Source organism: Rhea americana, unplaced genomic scaffold, assembly GCF_003343005.1.
Source record: "Rhea americana isolate MKP2758 unplaced genomic scaffold, rheAme1 scaffold_221, whole genome shotgun sequence".
Lineage (NCBI taxonomy): Eukaryota > Metazoa > Chordata > Aves > Rheiformes > Rheidae > Rhea > Rhea americana.
This window is the reverse complement of record NW_028186333.1, coordinates 1236235-1253616: the sequence shown is the minus strand read 5'-3', so window position 1 is coordinate 1253616 and position 17382 is coordinate 1236235. Positions and strand designations below refer to the sequence as shown.

The 17382-nt window shown below is 33.9% G+C and overlaps 1 protein-coding gene across 1 annotated transcript in view; it reads left to right on the top strand.

Moving 5' to 3' along the window:
* Positions 1-2016: 2016 nt before the first annotated feature.
* MICU3 (mitochondrial calcium uptake 3) overlaps positions 2017-17382 on the top strand; it is a gene marked incomplete at its 5' end in the record, with an annotated part of 41757 nt that continues 26391 nt past the window's right edge. The window contains 7 exons of the mRNA XM_085305521.1: positions 2017-2188; positions 7363-7394; positions 8136-8214; positions 11496-11543; positions 12643-12725; positions 15578-15649; positions 16981-17019. Of these exons, the coding sequence (XP_085161647.1) occupies positions 2017-2188; positions 7363-7394; positions 8136-8214; positions 11496-11543; positions 12643-12725; positions 15578-15649; positions 16981-17019 (525 nt within the window). The remainder of the gene's footprint in view (positions 2189-7362; positions 7395-8135; positions 8215-11495; positions 11544-12642; positions 12726-15577; positions 15650-16980; positions 17020-17382) is intronic.

The following is a 17382-nucleotide window of genomic DNA, read 5'->3' as shown; positions in this document are numbered from 1 at the left end:
ATTTAGTAGAAACAGCTTTTTTGATTCTTTTACATGAAACCATAAAATTCAAAATAAATATATTTTTATAGAATAAAATTATGCTTAAGGTTCCCCATTAATTCCTAGAGTTTCTCCATCAGTTAAACCTGAAATAGATGCACCCTACTGCTTTAAAAAAAAAAAGAAAAAAAAGAAAAAAAAAAGAAAAGTTGGGTTTTTAGGGGGAATTGGGTTTTTTTTTGTTGTTGTTGTTGTTGTTTTTTCCTCCCCATTATCATACAAGTTCCTGTGGCTTAAGTTCTGGAACAAATACTGTACTTGTGGGAAGGATCCAGAAATTTATCTACCTAAAAAAATAACAGAACAAAGGGTTCTCCTTTTAAACTAAATAGGATTTTTTTTAAGACAAATTGAAGCTATTATTAGACTCAGTGCAGAAAGAGAACTATGTAGTCAGTAGTCATTGCCTTTCTAGAAGGGTGGTGTGATATCCTGCATGTAAGGTATTACAGTTCATATTATAGAATCAAGAATTTGGGAGAGGTTTTGTTACATTGTTAGATATATGTAGGGGTTTTGATTTTTTTTCCTAATAGAAAGTGACACATTGATTTTTGATATGTCTATTCTACAAATGTAATTTGAACCCTTAGTTACAGCTAAGGCCACGACACTTTTGTTTCACTGCACTAATGTTACTCGTGTTACTTTTTCAGAGCACTGTTTGCTGTATGGAAAACAGGAGATAAGTGAACCTACATTTTGACTACCTCATATAGATTTGCCTTTTCTTCTAATCACTGAAATCTGAACCCTATTCTCAAAAAGGGGATTGAAAACCAATTTCCAATTGTAGTTTAGGACTRTTATCTCTCAGTAGACTGATTGTAAACATCTCCCAACTTGTTCTCTTTGTGTTTAGATGCCTCTGTAAAAACAAACTACATCTGACTGTTTTCCGAACTGTTAAAATAGGCACTAGTTACTGATCTGCTGCTTGTTGTCTTTAAATAGTTTGTTTTGACACCAAATGAATTTTTGAGACAGAGGTGAAATGGCAGTAGTGAGGACAATGGCAATATGGACAATTTCATTGATAAAATATTGCATTCCTGTTTCAATATAGTGGAAAAAGTTAGCTACATCATTATTCTTCCTTTTGTGAAACTGTTAAGTTTTGATTTTTTCATTTCTGAAGAGCAAAGTTTAGGATACTTATATATCCTTGAAGATACTGATTCCAAAGAAGCTTGGTTGGTTATGGAGATAAAAGAGCTTTTCAGTTAGTGGTAGCATGCTTTCTGTTAYAAGACTTGACAGTGTAATGCAACAATGTAATAATTTATAACACTTATGATTTTATGTTWATGAGTTTACGCATAGATTAGTCTATGCGTAGATACACCAGATACTCCTGGTATTTATACACTCTAATGAGTTGTGTGAATCTAATGCCATATAATAATTCTGTAACTCTGGATGAGTAATTCTACTGTTCTCCTCTCCTGKTCTCCCAAGTATGGTAGCTTTGATTGCGTTAGGTACTTGAAACAGCAGTATCCTTGAAAGGTTTACACTGGAGCATATTATGGAGGTTCTCTTGTCTGCTGTTGTGAACAGCTATGCTCTATGCTAAGAAGCAATACCAAAAAAAGTATTATTTTCCCCTTTTCTTTAAATTTCAGGCAATTGAAATAATTTTAACTGAGTAATGACTTTAGTCTGACTGCTAAAGTTACATGGTCTTTCTCAAGTTAAAGTTACCCTTTTTTATATGGCTCATAGTTACCCTTTTTTATATGGCTCATGAGCAAGACTAGTCTCAACAGTTTTCATGCATCAAGGTTTATTGCTAAGATTACAGAAGACTGAAAATGATAGCAGTGAAATCCTAATTGTAGTCTTTAGCTTTTAACATACAAAAATACCTGGATGCATTTGACTTTACTGATTATCACCTTTATGTTTGCAGTTTTCTTGCAGTGAATGGCAGTGTCAATTGTAAAACAATACTTTTTCATACGTTAAAATTGTTTTCTTCTGTCTTTGAAGGTTACAGAAAATGCATCAGACCTTGAAGATTTGCACCTTTATGCAACTCCTCGGGAGCAGCGATTTCGTAGGTTTGCCAGTTTAGAATTTGAAGGACAGCTATATATGACTCCATATGACTTCATTCAGGCTGTTACAAATGATGAACCCAAACGTAAGCAGGCCTTTTGTATTGATAAAAGTGCTAGGGAAAATGGTAGTGATGTATGTTATTTTTTTTCATTTGCTTTTGGTTACTACTTCTGYTTCTGTTTGTAGTGAAAAGATAGTCTTCCAGAATTTAATTTTTAATGGTATCCAGGTGTATACAGTTAACATCCTGACTGCCATTAGGTTGTAAACACCTATATACTGCTTTCTGATTCCCTTAGAAGTTGTTAGTTAAACATTCATGTCTAATAGGTCACCCATAGCTCAATAGGCATGAAAGACAGTAAGTCAATTTGCATTGTTAGTATTGACTCAGTTATAATTCTGATTTCTTTCCAACCAAGCCAATATTGCTATAAAACTCTTAAATGTTTCTCTGTGTGGTTTCTGTGTAAATGGGCAGGCAGGATATGAGTTCTCTAAATGGGGAACATTGTAAAACAAAGTTACCTTAAATTAAATTGTTGTCTACTATCTTTTTTTTCTTTTGGCCATATAGGGATTGTAGAATTCATGGCCTTGTAAATAAGATACTTTGAGTAGGARTGTCAGTCCTCAGGAGATCCACTTTCTCCACTTTCCATGTTTCAGAGTTGCCAGAGGCAGGACTATGTGTTAATTAATGAAAGTTAAAATATCTTTAGTTCACTTAACTATCAATTTTAGCTTTAAATATCAAAGACTGACTAGATAGTAAAGTGAAATACAACAGTCCATTTCTGAACTAGTTTGATTTCCTGGCCCGTTGGCTTACAATGTGCTGGTAGCCGAACACAACTTCTGGGAAAAGTGTAATTTGCTCAGGTGTGATGTTTATGATTTATGATAACTCACCTTAGGTCTTTCTTCCTAAAATATGCATTGCAAAGCTAATGTAGAGAACTCTAAAAATAGCTGAAACAATCAGAGTASAGCTTAAAGTTTTGGACAGATATTAGATTTTTTTTCCCCTTTAGCAGATTTTTTCTTCTTAGCAGTAGATAGAGAAATAGAGAAAAGGATTCAGCCATAGCACATCAGTGATCAAAACTTATATAACTCTTGAATAGAGAGATAATCTCCTTGTAACAAAGAAGAAGTCTGAGAAAGTAGAGCTTAGATGTTAAAAGCTTCGAAAACTTAGAACTGCTTCCTGGTAAGAGGTTCTTAGTCTCTTTTTTTCTCTTTGCAGTTAAAAGAGAGAAAGCAGATTCCTTATCATGGAAATTAATACAAATACACACCCAGACTTTGTGTTTTCTCTGCCCGCATCCCCAAATCTCTTTCTCTGGACAGCCCATCCCCTAACATAGCCAARTATGCTACAAATAGTCCATGACCATATATTGGATATTTTTTAGGGAGGGAAGGGTGAGGGAACATTTAGCTTTAACTCAGCTTATGATAGTTTGACCAGTCTGACTGCACTATATATGTCTGGTACACTGTTAAGATGGTGGCATGCTAATTAAATTTATGCTTACTTTGTTAGTATTCCCCCTCTGGAAATCACAGAATCACAAAGTGGTTRAGTTTAGAAGGGACCTCTAGCGATCATCTAGTCCAACTCTCCTCCTCAAGCAGGGTCACCTAGAGCATTTTAGACAGGATCGCATCCAGATGAGTTTTGAATATCTCCAGAGAAGGAGACTCCACAACCTCTCTGGGCAACCTGTTTCAGTGCTCTGTCACTCTCACAGKRAAGAAATTCCTCCTAATATTCAGGCAGAACTTCCTGTGGTTCAGTTTTTGCCCATTTCCTCTTGTTCTGTCGCATGGGACAACTGAGAAGAGTTTAGCCCCATCCCCTTCAGGTACTTACAGACATTAAGAAGATCGCCTCTCAGTCTTCTATTTGCCAGGCTGAAGAGGCCCAGCTCTCGCAGCTGTTCCTCATAGGGCAGATGCTCTAGTCCTCTGATCATCTTCATAGCCCTGTGCTGGACTCCCTCCAGTAGCTCCATGTCTCTCTTGTAGTGGGGAGCCCAGAACTGGACACAGGACTYGAGATGAGGCCTCCCCAGGGCTGAGTAGAGGGGCAGGATCACCTCCCTTGACCTGCTGGTAACACTATTCCTAATGCCCCAGGATACCATTGACCAKGAGGGCACATTGCAGGCTCATGGTCAGCTTGTTGTCCACCAGAACTCCCAGGTCCTTCATCCTTCTCTGCAGAGCTGCTTTCTAGCAGGTCAGCCCCCAGCTTGTACTGGTACATGGGGTTATTCCTCCCTAGGTGCAGGACCCTGCACTTGCCCTTGTTGAACTTTATGAGGTTCTTCTCCATCCAACTCTCCAGCCTGTCCAGATCTCTCTGAATTCAGGTTGGGGAGGGGGGAAGGGGGGAAGGAGAGAGAGAGAGGAAACAGTCAGAACTTGAGAAGAAAATATTAGACTGTAGGCAGTTCTGTGTTGTAGTAGAGTAAGCAAACTGCTGCTTCACTTTTAGATAAAACACCAAGATTTCTGCCTCACAGCATCATTAGTGCTTGATTTTCTTATGGAAGAAGTCTGCTGACTTCAGTTGCACAAGTGTAGTGTCAGGTCTTTGTTAATTCACCAGCCCTGATAATCTGGCTGAAAAGTAGGCGACCTGTGCTTATTCAGGTCTAACRTTAAGCTCATGAGGATCCCACTCAAATGAGGAAGATATCTGGAGTTAGAAGAGTCAGGAAACTTTCCAAATTCAGAATAGTGAACCTTGTTTGTATCAAAATCCTTCTGGTTCACCTCATTAATCTCTGAGACCAGAGGTAAAACTAACCTGGATGTCTTCTAATTTTAGAGACTAGATGGCGGAGATAGTTATATTCAGGGGTAGCGAATGTGGTATAAGCTAAATAGAAGCGGGTGACTTCGTTATGRTGAAAGTCATGTTGTCTGGGATGCTTTAAAAACATGTTAGGCAGAAGGCTGACAGGAAGTAGTAGATGAAGTAAATGACTTGCAGATATTACCACATCGAACWTCTGGTCTCTGAATATGTTAGTTTTCATCTTTGTACTGCAGCTTGGTCAAAGTACTGCTTTATCAGTTTGGGCAAGTCTTAATTTTCCGTCTTGCTCTATTGAGGTTAGTATGTTTAAGGAAAGTGAATGTTTAAGGAAGGTTTTTTTGAATGAGATAAATGCTCAACATTATATTGTGATTTTTATAATCATTTTGGTTTTGTTTTAAATTGTAGTTATTTGGGTCTAACTGGGTCTATGCAGGCTGATGTACTATAGTAACTATCTTGTAGAAAAAGAACAGACACTTGGATTTTTTTTAATGGATGAAGACTTGAGTTTTGTCAGAAAGCARAAATGCCCTTTGAAGAGTAACGATAGTAGCTCTTTACCTCTGCTTTACAGAAAAGCTAATAATACTAGACCTAGTTGAGATTTCTGATAGAATGAATGCGTCTCTTGTGATTGATTTAGTCTGGAAATCTTTTAAACCCTACAAACTTGAGAGGGTGTTCACTTCCTTTTGATTAAACACTAACTAATAATGGCAAAAGTATATTTTCTTTTATGAAATGTAACTTTTGACTCCAGGCAGTCATTATAAAAAAAATAAGCACTATGGTTAACTTTATTCTCCTGTCTTTATCATACAGGATTTCATTTGGGGAAATTATGCATGACTATTAAAAATTACATTTTTATCTGAATAAATGTTTATTTTCAGAAAAYCGATTAAAAAAGAGGGAATATATTTTGTTCTCTTTAGCTCTAGTTTGGCTAACTATAAACATTTCTATTTAATGCTTARCGTTAAAACTTCACATTTAAAACGTCACTTATTTGTCTAGAAAGATATATATATTTATGAATGGAAAATCATATTTGGAATGATTGGAAAGTTAGATATATTTATTTGCCTGGTATTTTTTTCGTAATAGGCATAAATACAAGTCAATCTGTATCACAGAGGAGGTTGTTCTGTAGTGTTTTATTTTAGTATTTTGAGACAAGACTTTAATTTGCATTTAAAAATATTAAAATGAAATGTATATGGAAATATGYTAGCTCATATGGTGTTACTTCATGTAACTCCACTTAGTCTTGGGGGAAGGAGGGGTTCAGTAGCACTTCAAGTGTAAAACTGAAATTTCAGCAAGTTCACATGAACTAATGAATGGCCATCGTATGTAGCTTCTGTATCTTGATCGCTGTTTAATGAAATAGGAAATCCATTACGAGGAAGGGATTTGTAGTACCTCAAGGTGTTCTGCTGTATAAAAATGAGCTGTTATCAATCAAAAACATCACAGATTTGACCAAGAAATTTTTGATAATAATTTTTTATTAATAATAAGAAATCTTTTTGTAACTATGAGTTGTAAACTTGCCACCTCGCTATCTGAGATTCACAGTACATTGATACATTTAATACTGAATCTGTGTAAAAGTACRTTTTGAGAGGGTGGTGATTAACTTGAAGTCTTGAATTGCTGAGTGGTTTTGGACAACTGATGTCAAATCACAGAATTTCTCAACCCAACTCCCAGATTCTGTCATTCAAGGGTTTAGGAAGAAAACATTTACTCAGTGTTAGTCTTTTATCAAATTTCAGTTTTAATTACCAGTTCATAGGTTATTCTGAACTGGAGGTTCTCTCCAGCTCTCTGTTAAAATGGATTTTTAAAACTTGAGCTTGAGAGARGCTGTTAAATGGCAGCATGAATGACTAGGAATGGCTGAAAGAAGTCTTAGCTTCAGATGTAGTTTCAAGGATTTTTCTCTATTTGCTTTTAAAGGTTTGAGTATTCCCTGAAGAAGGCACTGGAATCCAGGTCTACCCTACAATTGGGAYTGTAGTACTATTACTACAAAATAACAGTTTCCGGGTATTAATACAATAGATTAACCTGAGTTCTCTCTATTTTCTATTTAGTATTGTAATGTTGCATTTTGGAGATGGAAAGTATTTTTTCTAACGAGTTTGATTTTTAAAACTATACATTTTAAATGTTTCTTTGAAGTTAGGAATCTAGGTATATATTAAACTAATCTTTTTTTTAGTAACATAAATAAAATGAAGTGAATTACTTGGAGCCAGATTATATTGGTTGGAGATCTGTCTTGTGAAGTAGGCAAGGTAAAAACCCATCTCTGGCTACAAAACACTGAGTACAAAGGTCATCTGATTTTATGGTATCACATTGGCATAACTAAATTCTGTGTATTAATAACTTTTTGTCCTTTGTTGCAGATGCTAAAAAGTGGAGATCYCTTTCAAAGCAGGTGGGCAATAACCTCTTTATGCTATTTTACAACCACAGATTTTGCTACAGTTACTTTCTTTTATGATGTAAACTTGCAGTCACAGAAGAAAGATGGGACTTTTCATCTTTATCAAAATACTGAGACTTTAATTCCTTTATTTTGTCATGTCAAATTTGAGTCCAACATCTCACAAATGGGTGAGCAGCTTTGTCTGTTTTCTCTTTACTGACTCTGATAAAAGTTTTTCTTTTTTTCTTTTCTTTTTTTTTCTTTTTTTTTTTTTTTTTTNTTTTTGCACTTCTACAATACAAGAGGACTGTAATCTGTATTCCTGCATTGAAAGTAAAGTATGTTCTTGTTCACTGGTGAAATTTGCCTTAGCTCAAACTGTGTTTTAAAAGAAAAGTTACTTAGAGCTTGTATCAAAATCTTACTGAAATGAAAAGCCCAATGGGGACTTTTTCTTGGCTTCAGTGAACATGGGCAGCAGTGAATTATTTCAGCAGTAAATATATTATGTGCCTCCAATTCTGCAGACACTTAGTATCTATGCAGATTTGCTCAGATGAGCAATTCACAGACTAATCATACATGCAAAATATATGTATGTGTTGGAGCACTTCAAAAGTGATTGTGATGAACTGTAGTTAATTTAACTAGTACAGATTTGCATACAGTTGCTTGTCTTTCATCTTGATTTCATGGCATTTACTAATAATTAGATACTGTCTTAAGTATTCAGATTTTTTTTTTTTTAAGGAACTGAATCAAATACTTATGGAGACACCGCCAGTTTGGAAAGGATCATCTAAACTCTTCCGTAATCTTAATGAGAAAGGTGAGGGATGAGAATTTATTTTTCTGAACCAAATTATTACATGTATTATTCTTATTGTGGCTAAAAAAACTTTTACTTATAGTCTGAGTCCTGTCTTCAAAAAATAAAAAGTTAGTGCTTTCAGCTAGCCTGAATAAATGGTTTCTTCACAATACTAAGAGGCAGTTTCAGAAAACCTATACATCCCTTTAAAGTCTACAGATCTGAGTTTTGATAACTTTTAAAATTTCCGACTATACAAAATGTTCTTTGGTAGGAGAAAAGCTCCAGATCTCATCCTTTTTTCTTTTTCTTCTTCCCCTTAAGAAGCCGTGTGCACTTAAAACAAGCAGCCACAAATAATTGCTTTAAGTAAAGTTGCTTTATAGCTATTTATAATATTCCTGCCAACAACAAAATTTAAATCAGACTTGTGCATTTAATTCAGTGAGTCGAATTCAAATACAGCTGAAAATTACAATTTGTAAGTAAAGTAATAATAAATAAAGATAGTAAGCAGCAGTTCTCTCTAGAGAGGGGTGGAAACTGACACACCTCTTTGCCTGGCAAATCGTTGTGTTCCCTAGTCTGGGTTGCTGTCTATCCAGTCAAAACAGCTGACTCTTGATATATTAGTTACTTTAAAAATTCAGCCTCAACATCTGTTAAATCAGTACATTATCTGTTGAAAGAAAACCGCATATCCAGATGTTACACTCRTTAAGTCTGTAGTAAAATATCTCCAACACGTAGAGTCTTGATTCAAAAATATCTTACTCCAGTTTTCTGCCAATGAAATTCTACAGAAATTGATAGAATWCAGAGGATTCAAACTGGTCCAATAAGCTGGTAATTATTATAAACTTCAGCACTTGCAGAGCTTTTCAGCATGCTTTACAAAATAATTCAGTTCCATTATCGCATTTTACAGATAATGTACAAAGAGATGATGGATCTTTCATAAAGTCRTTCAGTTAGCCAGTGACAGGAATAGGAATAGAATTAAAGTCTCCTTCCTTATAATCTGGTGTTTGTTTAGTGCATGACACTTACCAAACTAGATTGATTTATTTAATCATTTTCTTTAAAAGTACATATTTTAATAGGGAGCAAAGTAGCAAATACCTTAGTCAATTTATTTTGCCATGGATTCATTTAAATCAGTTGAGCTATACAGATTTATGCCAGCTGCCATGGGGTCTTATTATTTACATGCAAGTGACTTCTCCTTTTTGATCTTCATGTAAGCTTTTCTTTCTGTGCAGTTGTCATTTCAGAGCATTTCTCCCATTATGCTCAGAGCAATCAACCAGAGCTGTCTGTCTATAGCTGCAATATAGCAGTACAAACAAAAGGAGGGAATGCTTTCAAGGCCTTTTATATTGCTTTCGTCATACCTGTGACACACTACTTGACAATTGCACTTCCTTCYTCATTTTTATGACAAACAAGGTGTCATCAAACAAACTCTAAAATACATTCTTTTTATATTTATTGACTGGCTATTAAAAATGTTTTACATCTTTGTATCAAAACCTCTGAGGTATCTGATCTCTTGAAATCTGCTTGTCCAAACAGACTCAAGTAGGGCTTTGAAATAGACTTTCTGCATGATGCTGTATAGAATGTAAAAGATACAAAGCATAARATGTGTTATTTAAATGCCTACATTTAATCATGAATTGCTGATATTCAATGTGCAATGCTTAAGGTGGCATTAAAAGTATTTAATATCCTTCCTGRCTAGATTTAGTAGCAGAAGTAGAAGCTTAGGTCTAAAGACTTAAACTCAGTCTAGCATCAAAAGATGGGAAAATACCTTTGTGAATCAAATGGAAGCTTGGAAGGCAAAGTTTCAGTTAGTAAATATTGTGCATTTTTAATGATTCTTTCAAGTATGTTATTTGGTTCTTATGATAGTCTAGTTAACTCTTTTTTATGTTGTTGTTGTTTTGTTTTGTCTTTGTAGTCTATCTCYGTGATACCTGTGGAGATCTCTGAGGTTGTTACTATGTTCTTTTATGTTTGAGGATGGGAGATAATATTCCCAGGAAGCCTCTTTCAGGATGATTAGCATTTAGGGAGGACTGCTATATGATATAAGTTTGGGGGAGATATTTGTACAGTGGTGTCTAAGAGTAATATGGATGAGACTTTTTTTTTTTTTTTTTGATGTCCTTAATAAAGTGATACAGTGAATGGCTGCTGAGAGTGACTTTGGAGAATGTATGAAGACATTCATTCCAACATCAAGATTTTTTTTCTTAAATCTATTTTATGTCCTTTGTTTTTAAGTTATGAGAGCTGCAAATTGTTGCTGTGTGTGAAATGTGGAAGTCATGAGTCAGGCTTTTGTGAAATCACAGTTGCAATGGTTTGGATTAATTTTAATTTTATCAGTATGCAGAAGAAAAAGTAGGAAGCAGCTGCTGATGTCAAAAAAGCTGTTCTTTTTCCCCAATGGCTTTGCCTTACATTTGATATTAATAGGCTGGAASGAGTAGAAGAAGCTCTAGCAGCATATTCTTTGGATACGAGATCAGTGAGTGAAACAAGAATTGTGCAGGGATCAACTTTTGCGGAGGCCCCCAAGCATGCATGGACACATTTTGGCATAGTGGTTCAAGTCGGGTGTTTGGCGCATCATTTTGTTATTAGAGAATGCAGATGATTGAGTACTTGAGGTGATTTTTTTCAGCCATTCCTGAAAACAGAAAATCTATCCACAAATCTGAGAAGATGACAGGAAGTCCTTCTTGAATATTTCAAGATACAATTAATTTGGAACTTTTTTTTACTGTAAAGTGTCAATGAAAAATACCAAAATTTCTTATTGTGGTGGTGTTGGGAAGTATCAATATAGAATATATTCAGTAACTGTAAAATCCACATGGATGACATAATGTTAGAGTTTTAATTTTGTATTTGTTTTAATGAAAAATATTCAAGTGACTATTACATAGATTGTCATGTACTCTATCTAGCATTAAGTTGAATTTTAAAAGAGATTTAAACATCCAAAGGTGTGGCTGGATTTTTTTAAAAAACTTTTGGTCTGAATTAATTAGTGTAGAATGTATTCCTTATAGGTCTTATGAGTATAGAATAGGTAATACAAATGTCCTTAAGAGACCTTTAAAGTATTTAACAAAATGTACACGTTCATTATGTAAGAGTTTTAATATAAATATACATATCCACATGTACAATAATGCTCCTTCTAATACATATATCTGATATTTGCAAGTTTAGGAAGGGAAGACAAAATAAACCTAATATGATATACCATTTTTTGTCTTCAGGTGTGATATCTTACACAGAATATTTGTTCCTCTTATGTATTTTAACAAGTAAGTATTTGGGAACAGGGGGAGGGGGACAACTCCTTACAATTTATAAGCACCAAATGTATTCCTGTACATCAATCAGAATATTCTTTTCTTCTCTGCAGCTTAGCCCAATATGGAGAAAATTGAATCATGCATCTCTGTGTCCATTTGAACCTCTCCTGTCCTACTAAAATCTTGTGTTATGTTTTAAGTGCTTTCTTATCTGAAACACCTTTTACTGAGTGTTGTGAAAGTTCATCCATACCTTTCAGCTGAACTCTAGTTAAGAGATTATCTTTATTTTGTTATTTGAAATTCCTATAAAACATTTGGTTGAATTTAATGAAGTCCATAAAGGACATTGAATTTTATGGGAAAAAAAACATATATTATTACTATTTTGTTCCATCTATTAGTGCATAGTGGGAGACGTCAATGTGACAATTACATCAGTATTTATTTTTCATTTTAGAAGATGTGTCAAACTAAGTGTTGGTTTATATAGGAAAACACTAACAATTAAATACTTTTTCGTATGCCACCTGTGAAACTAATGTAGAAAAAGCTTGGCTAGAGTAAACAACCTGATACATTTTTTTTTGATAGTTTAAGAGGTGCTTTTCCGGAAAGAGCAAAGTATTTTATTTGTCTTTCATTAGTAAGTATTTCTGTTGGATTCATTAGGATTTTCTTCAGACATGGTTTGGATCTGGGGTCTGAATCAGGCGGAGCAGGAAGTTTTTTGAAGTGTCCTGTTAAACTCCCGTGTTTCCATTAAAAAAAAAAAAAAAAAAAAAATTAAATAAAATGGGTTCTATAACCCATCTCTATAAGTTAGCACTCATTACTACCAAACCAACCATTACTGCAAGGTGTTTCTTCTTTGGATAATTCCTGTTGTATTTTTACTGGGTATTTCCTCTAATTTATGAACTTGAATATATCCATAACATGGGTAGTATTATTAAATCAGTGTTATGATTTGCATTTTCTATGTGCACCAATGTACTAGTTTAAACTGGTTAAGGATATAGCTTTTATAAACAGATGCCAAATAATATCTTAGTTCTATACTTGTTTTTTCTAAGCAAATGAAGGACTTTTTTTTTTTTTTTTGCAGAGCCTCATGCAGGTTTTAGAATTGCTTTCAACATGTTCGATACTGATGGCAATGAGATGGTGGACAAAAAGGAATTCTTGGTGGTATGTGTATTCAGTCTGAATATTTTGATGTAATCTTGAAATTCATTACTTCTTCCAGATTCGTACTCATGATCGTGCCGTGTTCATGAGAATATATAAAGTGGTAAATAATAGCTCTTCATTRTAGTGCATGTGTTTACTGTATATGATTTTCTTTTTGACATTTAATTCCAATTTTCATCTGAATCTTCTTAATTGCTTCTATATTTTCAAATAAAAAGTATTGAAGTAATATTGCTGTACCTGTGGTCAGCAGAGTTATTTGATTGCCATAATGATGAGGGGACTTATGAAAGAATATTTTTCCTTTGAGACCRCTTTGCTTTGCTTTGTCATTCATTCTTGTCATGATCCTAGCTGAATTAATAGTGTTACATTATGTCAGTCAATATTTTCTTCTGTTTTGGACAAAATCTATAGTGAAATAAAATACACTATATATGCATCTAGCTTGGCCCTCATTAAATCCTGTTTTGTCAAATCACTGCACTGTCTATTTGTAAACACATTTTCATGACCATACACTGAAGCAATTTGGCAAGCTGAGGTTCAAGAATCCTTTTAAGGAGAATATTCTTGGTAGCAAAATTGGTGTTCAGCTAAATAATTTTGATGTGCTTTTGAACAACGGCAGGACACCTAGAACTTGAACGTTTTTGTTGCATCCAAGGTATTATTACATTACAAATCTGAATTACAGTATCTGTCACACTAGAGCTTTCCTCACTTTGTCACTTGAACAAAGCAATTCTCTAGATTCTTTTTGTTAAATATTTAAACTATAGGGGTTTTTTACTTGTTAGAAATTTAAACAGTTCCTCTTTGCTTATGTCATAGGGATGAAGTCAGGGAACAGAAGGATTGTGTTCCCTTGTTACAGGAGATCTTGTTTTTGCTGCTTTCAACAGTCAATCTCATTATTGTATTTCAAACAATGTTYCTATAAAAGTACTCCCAGATCTTTTCACGTTCACTTTTCTACTCATCGCTATCCTATAGCGCTCTTTCTGAACAAAAGATCCATTTCCAGAGGTTTAGCAAGTGCTTTAATGATGAGTGCAACAGAATCCTATTCCCTCTGCTTCTGTAGCTGGGGAAATATATACAARGATGCATTACTTTTTTCAGATCTTTTTTGGTTTTTCATTTACTGTCGCTTTTCTCTCCTCTATGATGGCTTGTTGCTTCACTTTTCTCAAGGTGTTTTCTTTCTACTTCTATCTCTTCATTTRCCTTTCTTTTTTCTACAGTTTTGAGTTGCAAACTGTTTAATACCAGGCCATCAATCTTAGCTAAAACCCTCCTATCAAATCTCTTTCCTTGTCAGGATATGTTACAGGAATTTGTGCTTGAAGAGTGGCGCAAAAAAAAAAAGAAAATGTAAATTATTCTTTCACTCAAGAAGAGATACCCTGATGACAGAATATTCTAGTCTGTGTTTGCCTTACAGGAAATTCCAGAACACTGTAGTCAGTTTTGGAAGTTCTTAAAAAATGAGGTTTCTAAATGCATTTGCTCTTTGATCTCTAAATACTGCATTTATATATTTCATTTCCATCATACCGCTGTTGTGCGGGTAGTGATCCCTTTGTCTTAATGAATTGCCTTCTCTGAAATTTGTTATTCTGAAATTTAAAACATGCTTGCAAGGTTGCAAGGTTTATCACAGACATTTCACGTTCAAATCCCTATAGAGCTCTGTGTGCAGGTAATTGCAGCATCAGGGCTTTATCAGACTTTGGTAGGTAAAATAACTTTGAAACAGCTGCCACAATTGTGTAGTTATGGTACAACCGTTGGTATGTCRCCATGTTTGGTTCTGAAAATACCATGTTCTAGATAAGGCAAATATATCAGGAATAGTGTGTGGAGTTTTTTTGGCCTCTTCTTTAAGATTAGCGACTGATCATATTTTATAGTATATCGGATGTATATTAGCTTAATACTTTCAGATGCAGTTTTTGAAAAGTTGAATTTCCTTGGTGGAGATATGGATGGATCATAGTTGATACTACCCTGTCTGCTTTGAAGATTAAATACTGATTTGTCACTGTTTCTTCTAATTTTGGAGGATTATTAATATTATAATAAATATGAATAAATTACTTATTTTTCTTTGTAATGTTCTAAGAACTTTAAAGTATAAACAAGCCATTCCTTAGTCTGAAGACTTTGTATTTTTCAAAAACACGTATTTTTAAGAATTTCTCAAAATGTTTTACATTTTGAATTTGAGGTAGTCTCAGAAGTAAGTTATGTTTAAAGCTCCTAATACAGAGAAATCTGTGAAAGGTGTATTTTGCAAGACTAAAAAATTTTCATTAAAAGAGCCTGGAAAAAAACCTGTTAAGCAATATTATATTGCTGCTGAAAGGGAATGTTTCACTCCCAGCTTGTATTTCCACTCCTCYCTTGTGCCAGTAATAGTAAGAACTGATTTGACTGGAAATTAATAATAATAAATAATTAAATAAACCAAGCTGACTACATAGCCACAGGTTGTGCTGGGAAGTGGTGAAAGAGTAAGGCTATCACTCCCCATTTTTAGTAACAGTACAGATCTCAATTGATTAAAATATAAATTGAATAATAAGTTCTGAGTATAGTGCTCTCAAATAGTTATTAGCTTTATTTTGAGGAGAAAATTCTTCCTTTTTCTATGAYGGTTAAGATAACAAAAAGAACATGAAAGCATGAATATGAACAAAAGTGACTGGAGCACTAGTCTTTACTTGATATTTTACTGAAGAACTACATTTTAATACTATTTGTAATGTTTATTGCAATTAATGATTGTTATACATGTGAAATAGCCTGAATGCTACACAAGAACAAAATGTTTTGTTTTGTAGCTACAAGAGATATTCAGGAAAAAAAATGAGAAGAGAGAAAGAAAAGGAGATGAAGAAAAACGTGCGATGCTTGTAAGTACATTAGTTGCAGTTCATAGTCGGTTTTTTAGTATGTAACTCTTTTCATTAAAAGAATATATATTTTAAGTATATATAGATAAAAAGCAGAATTTAAYCTAAACTACATTTTTAAAAAATATGTTTAATTCTCTTATAGAGAAGAAAAATACATATTATATATTTAAATGTTACATTATGTATTATTAAATAGTACCGATTTCTTTAAAAATATATAAATCAAAGAAAACTGAATAGTAATGACACTGTCGTTGTCGATAAGACTGAGAGATAGTAATGGCAAGACGAGACTGTGTTCCTGATTTCACAACTTACTGAAAATGTTCATGTATACATACTGATTCTGATGCTGACTATTAACACAGTGGTTTTAAAATAACTGCTAAAATATGATAGGCAAACTTAGATTTTATGTTGAAATTGAGTATTTTATTAAATACTACTCATGACGAGTGCAAAATGTTTTGAGTTATATATATCATGTGAGTAGATTTTTGTGGAACATTGAATACTCATTGTTATTTAGTGTCAAAATTTAAATTTATTATGTGAATGAGAAAGGTAAGTGGGAAATATAAAGGTTTGTGGTTTGTCTTTGTGAGATGAGATGGTAGCAATAGCAGATACTTCTTTAGGTTGTGGACAAGTAAAAATCAATAGCAAACATTTGTCAATCCCACAGCAGAAAAAGYGTGTTCATTTGCAATGTACATATTTATGGCAGAAATTCCTCAWTATAAGAAACATTTTGACATACCTACAAAGCTTTCTTATGGTGYCTATTATCCTTTAGGAACCATAGATTCAAGATTTCAGATCTTTGTCCCTGAAAAAATGGGAAATTTGAATCAAGAGCTAACGCTGCTTAAAACTTCCCTGAGCAAAAAAAGAGATGTTTTCTTCCCACCTAGAGAGACATACCTTTCTCTAAGTTTCAAAATTCTATTACTATTATATAATAGTTATATTATGTACTAACAGTTCAGTTAATATTGTTGAATTTCTCGCAGACTGTTTATTCAGAGCAAAAGAAACTTACACCCAAAAGGAGAGCTTTTGAGAAAGGTAAAGAAAGATTACACAATGGAATATTCCTCTTGACAATGATCTCAAGTCTACACTTCTTTTGAAAATTTAAGAATGAGATTGAAAATAAGCAATTTGCTCTCCTGTCTTTTTAAAAATCAAAACAAATTTTCTAATAATATGTAAAATGACAATATGCCTGTCTTAATCTATTCTATTGTCTTTATTTTTTTTTCCCCTTCCTTTGGCTTCATTCTGACATGTGATACTTGGCTTGGCCCRTTTTTGCTGTATGTCAGCGTCTTCAACTTTACGGATATCATACTTCTACTAACAGTGTATGTACTCTAAACATTTTCAATTTATGCAGTCTTCACCAGTGAGTTGAAATAATAGGCTATCACAAAATATGCTATATTTATGCAACTTCTTAAGTAAATTACTTTTGCTAACCAGTCATAATGTGATGGAACTTCAATTCCACAAAAGGTTGCATATGTTTGTTAAGCATTTAGAAACAGTCAGGCCTACCAGGAGGAAAGGTTGCTCTTTCAGCTTAGATAAGGAAAAGGTATTTGATAGGAAAAGGACAAAATGTTTACTGAGGAAAATATAGACCTGGTTTTGATGAGCCTATGTGTTGAGTCATCCTATAGCAGTCATTAATCCAGGTCCTGTCTTGTCTCCATGTGCATTACATG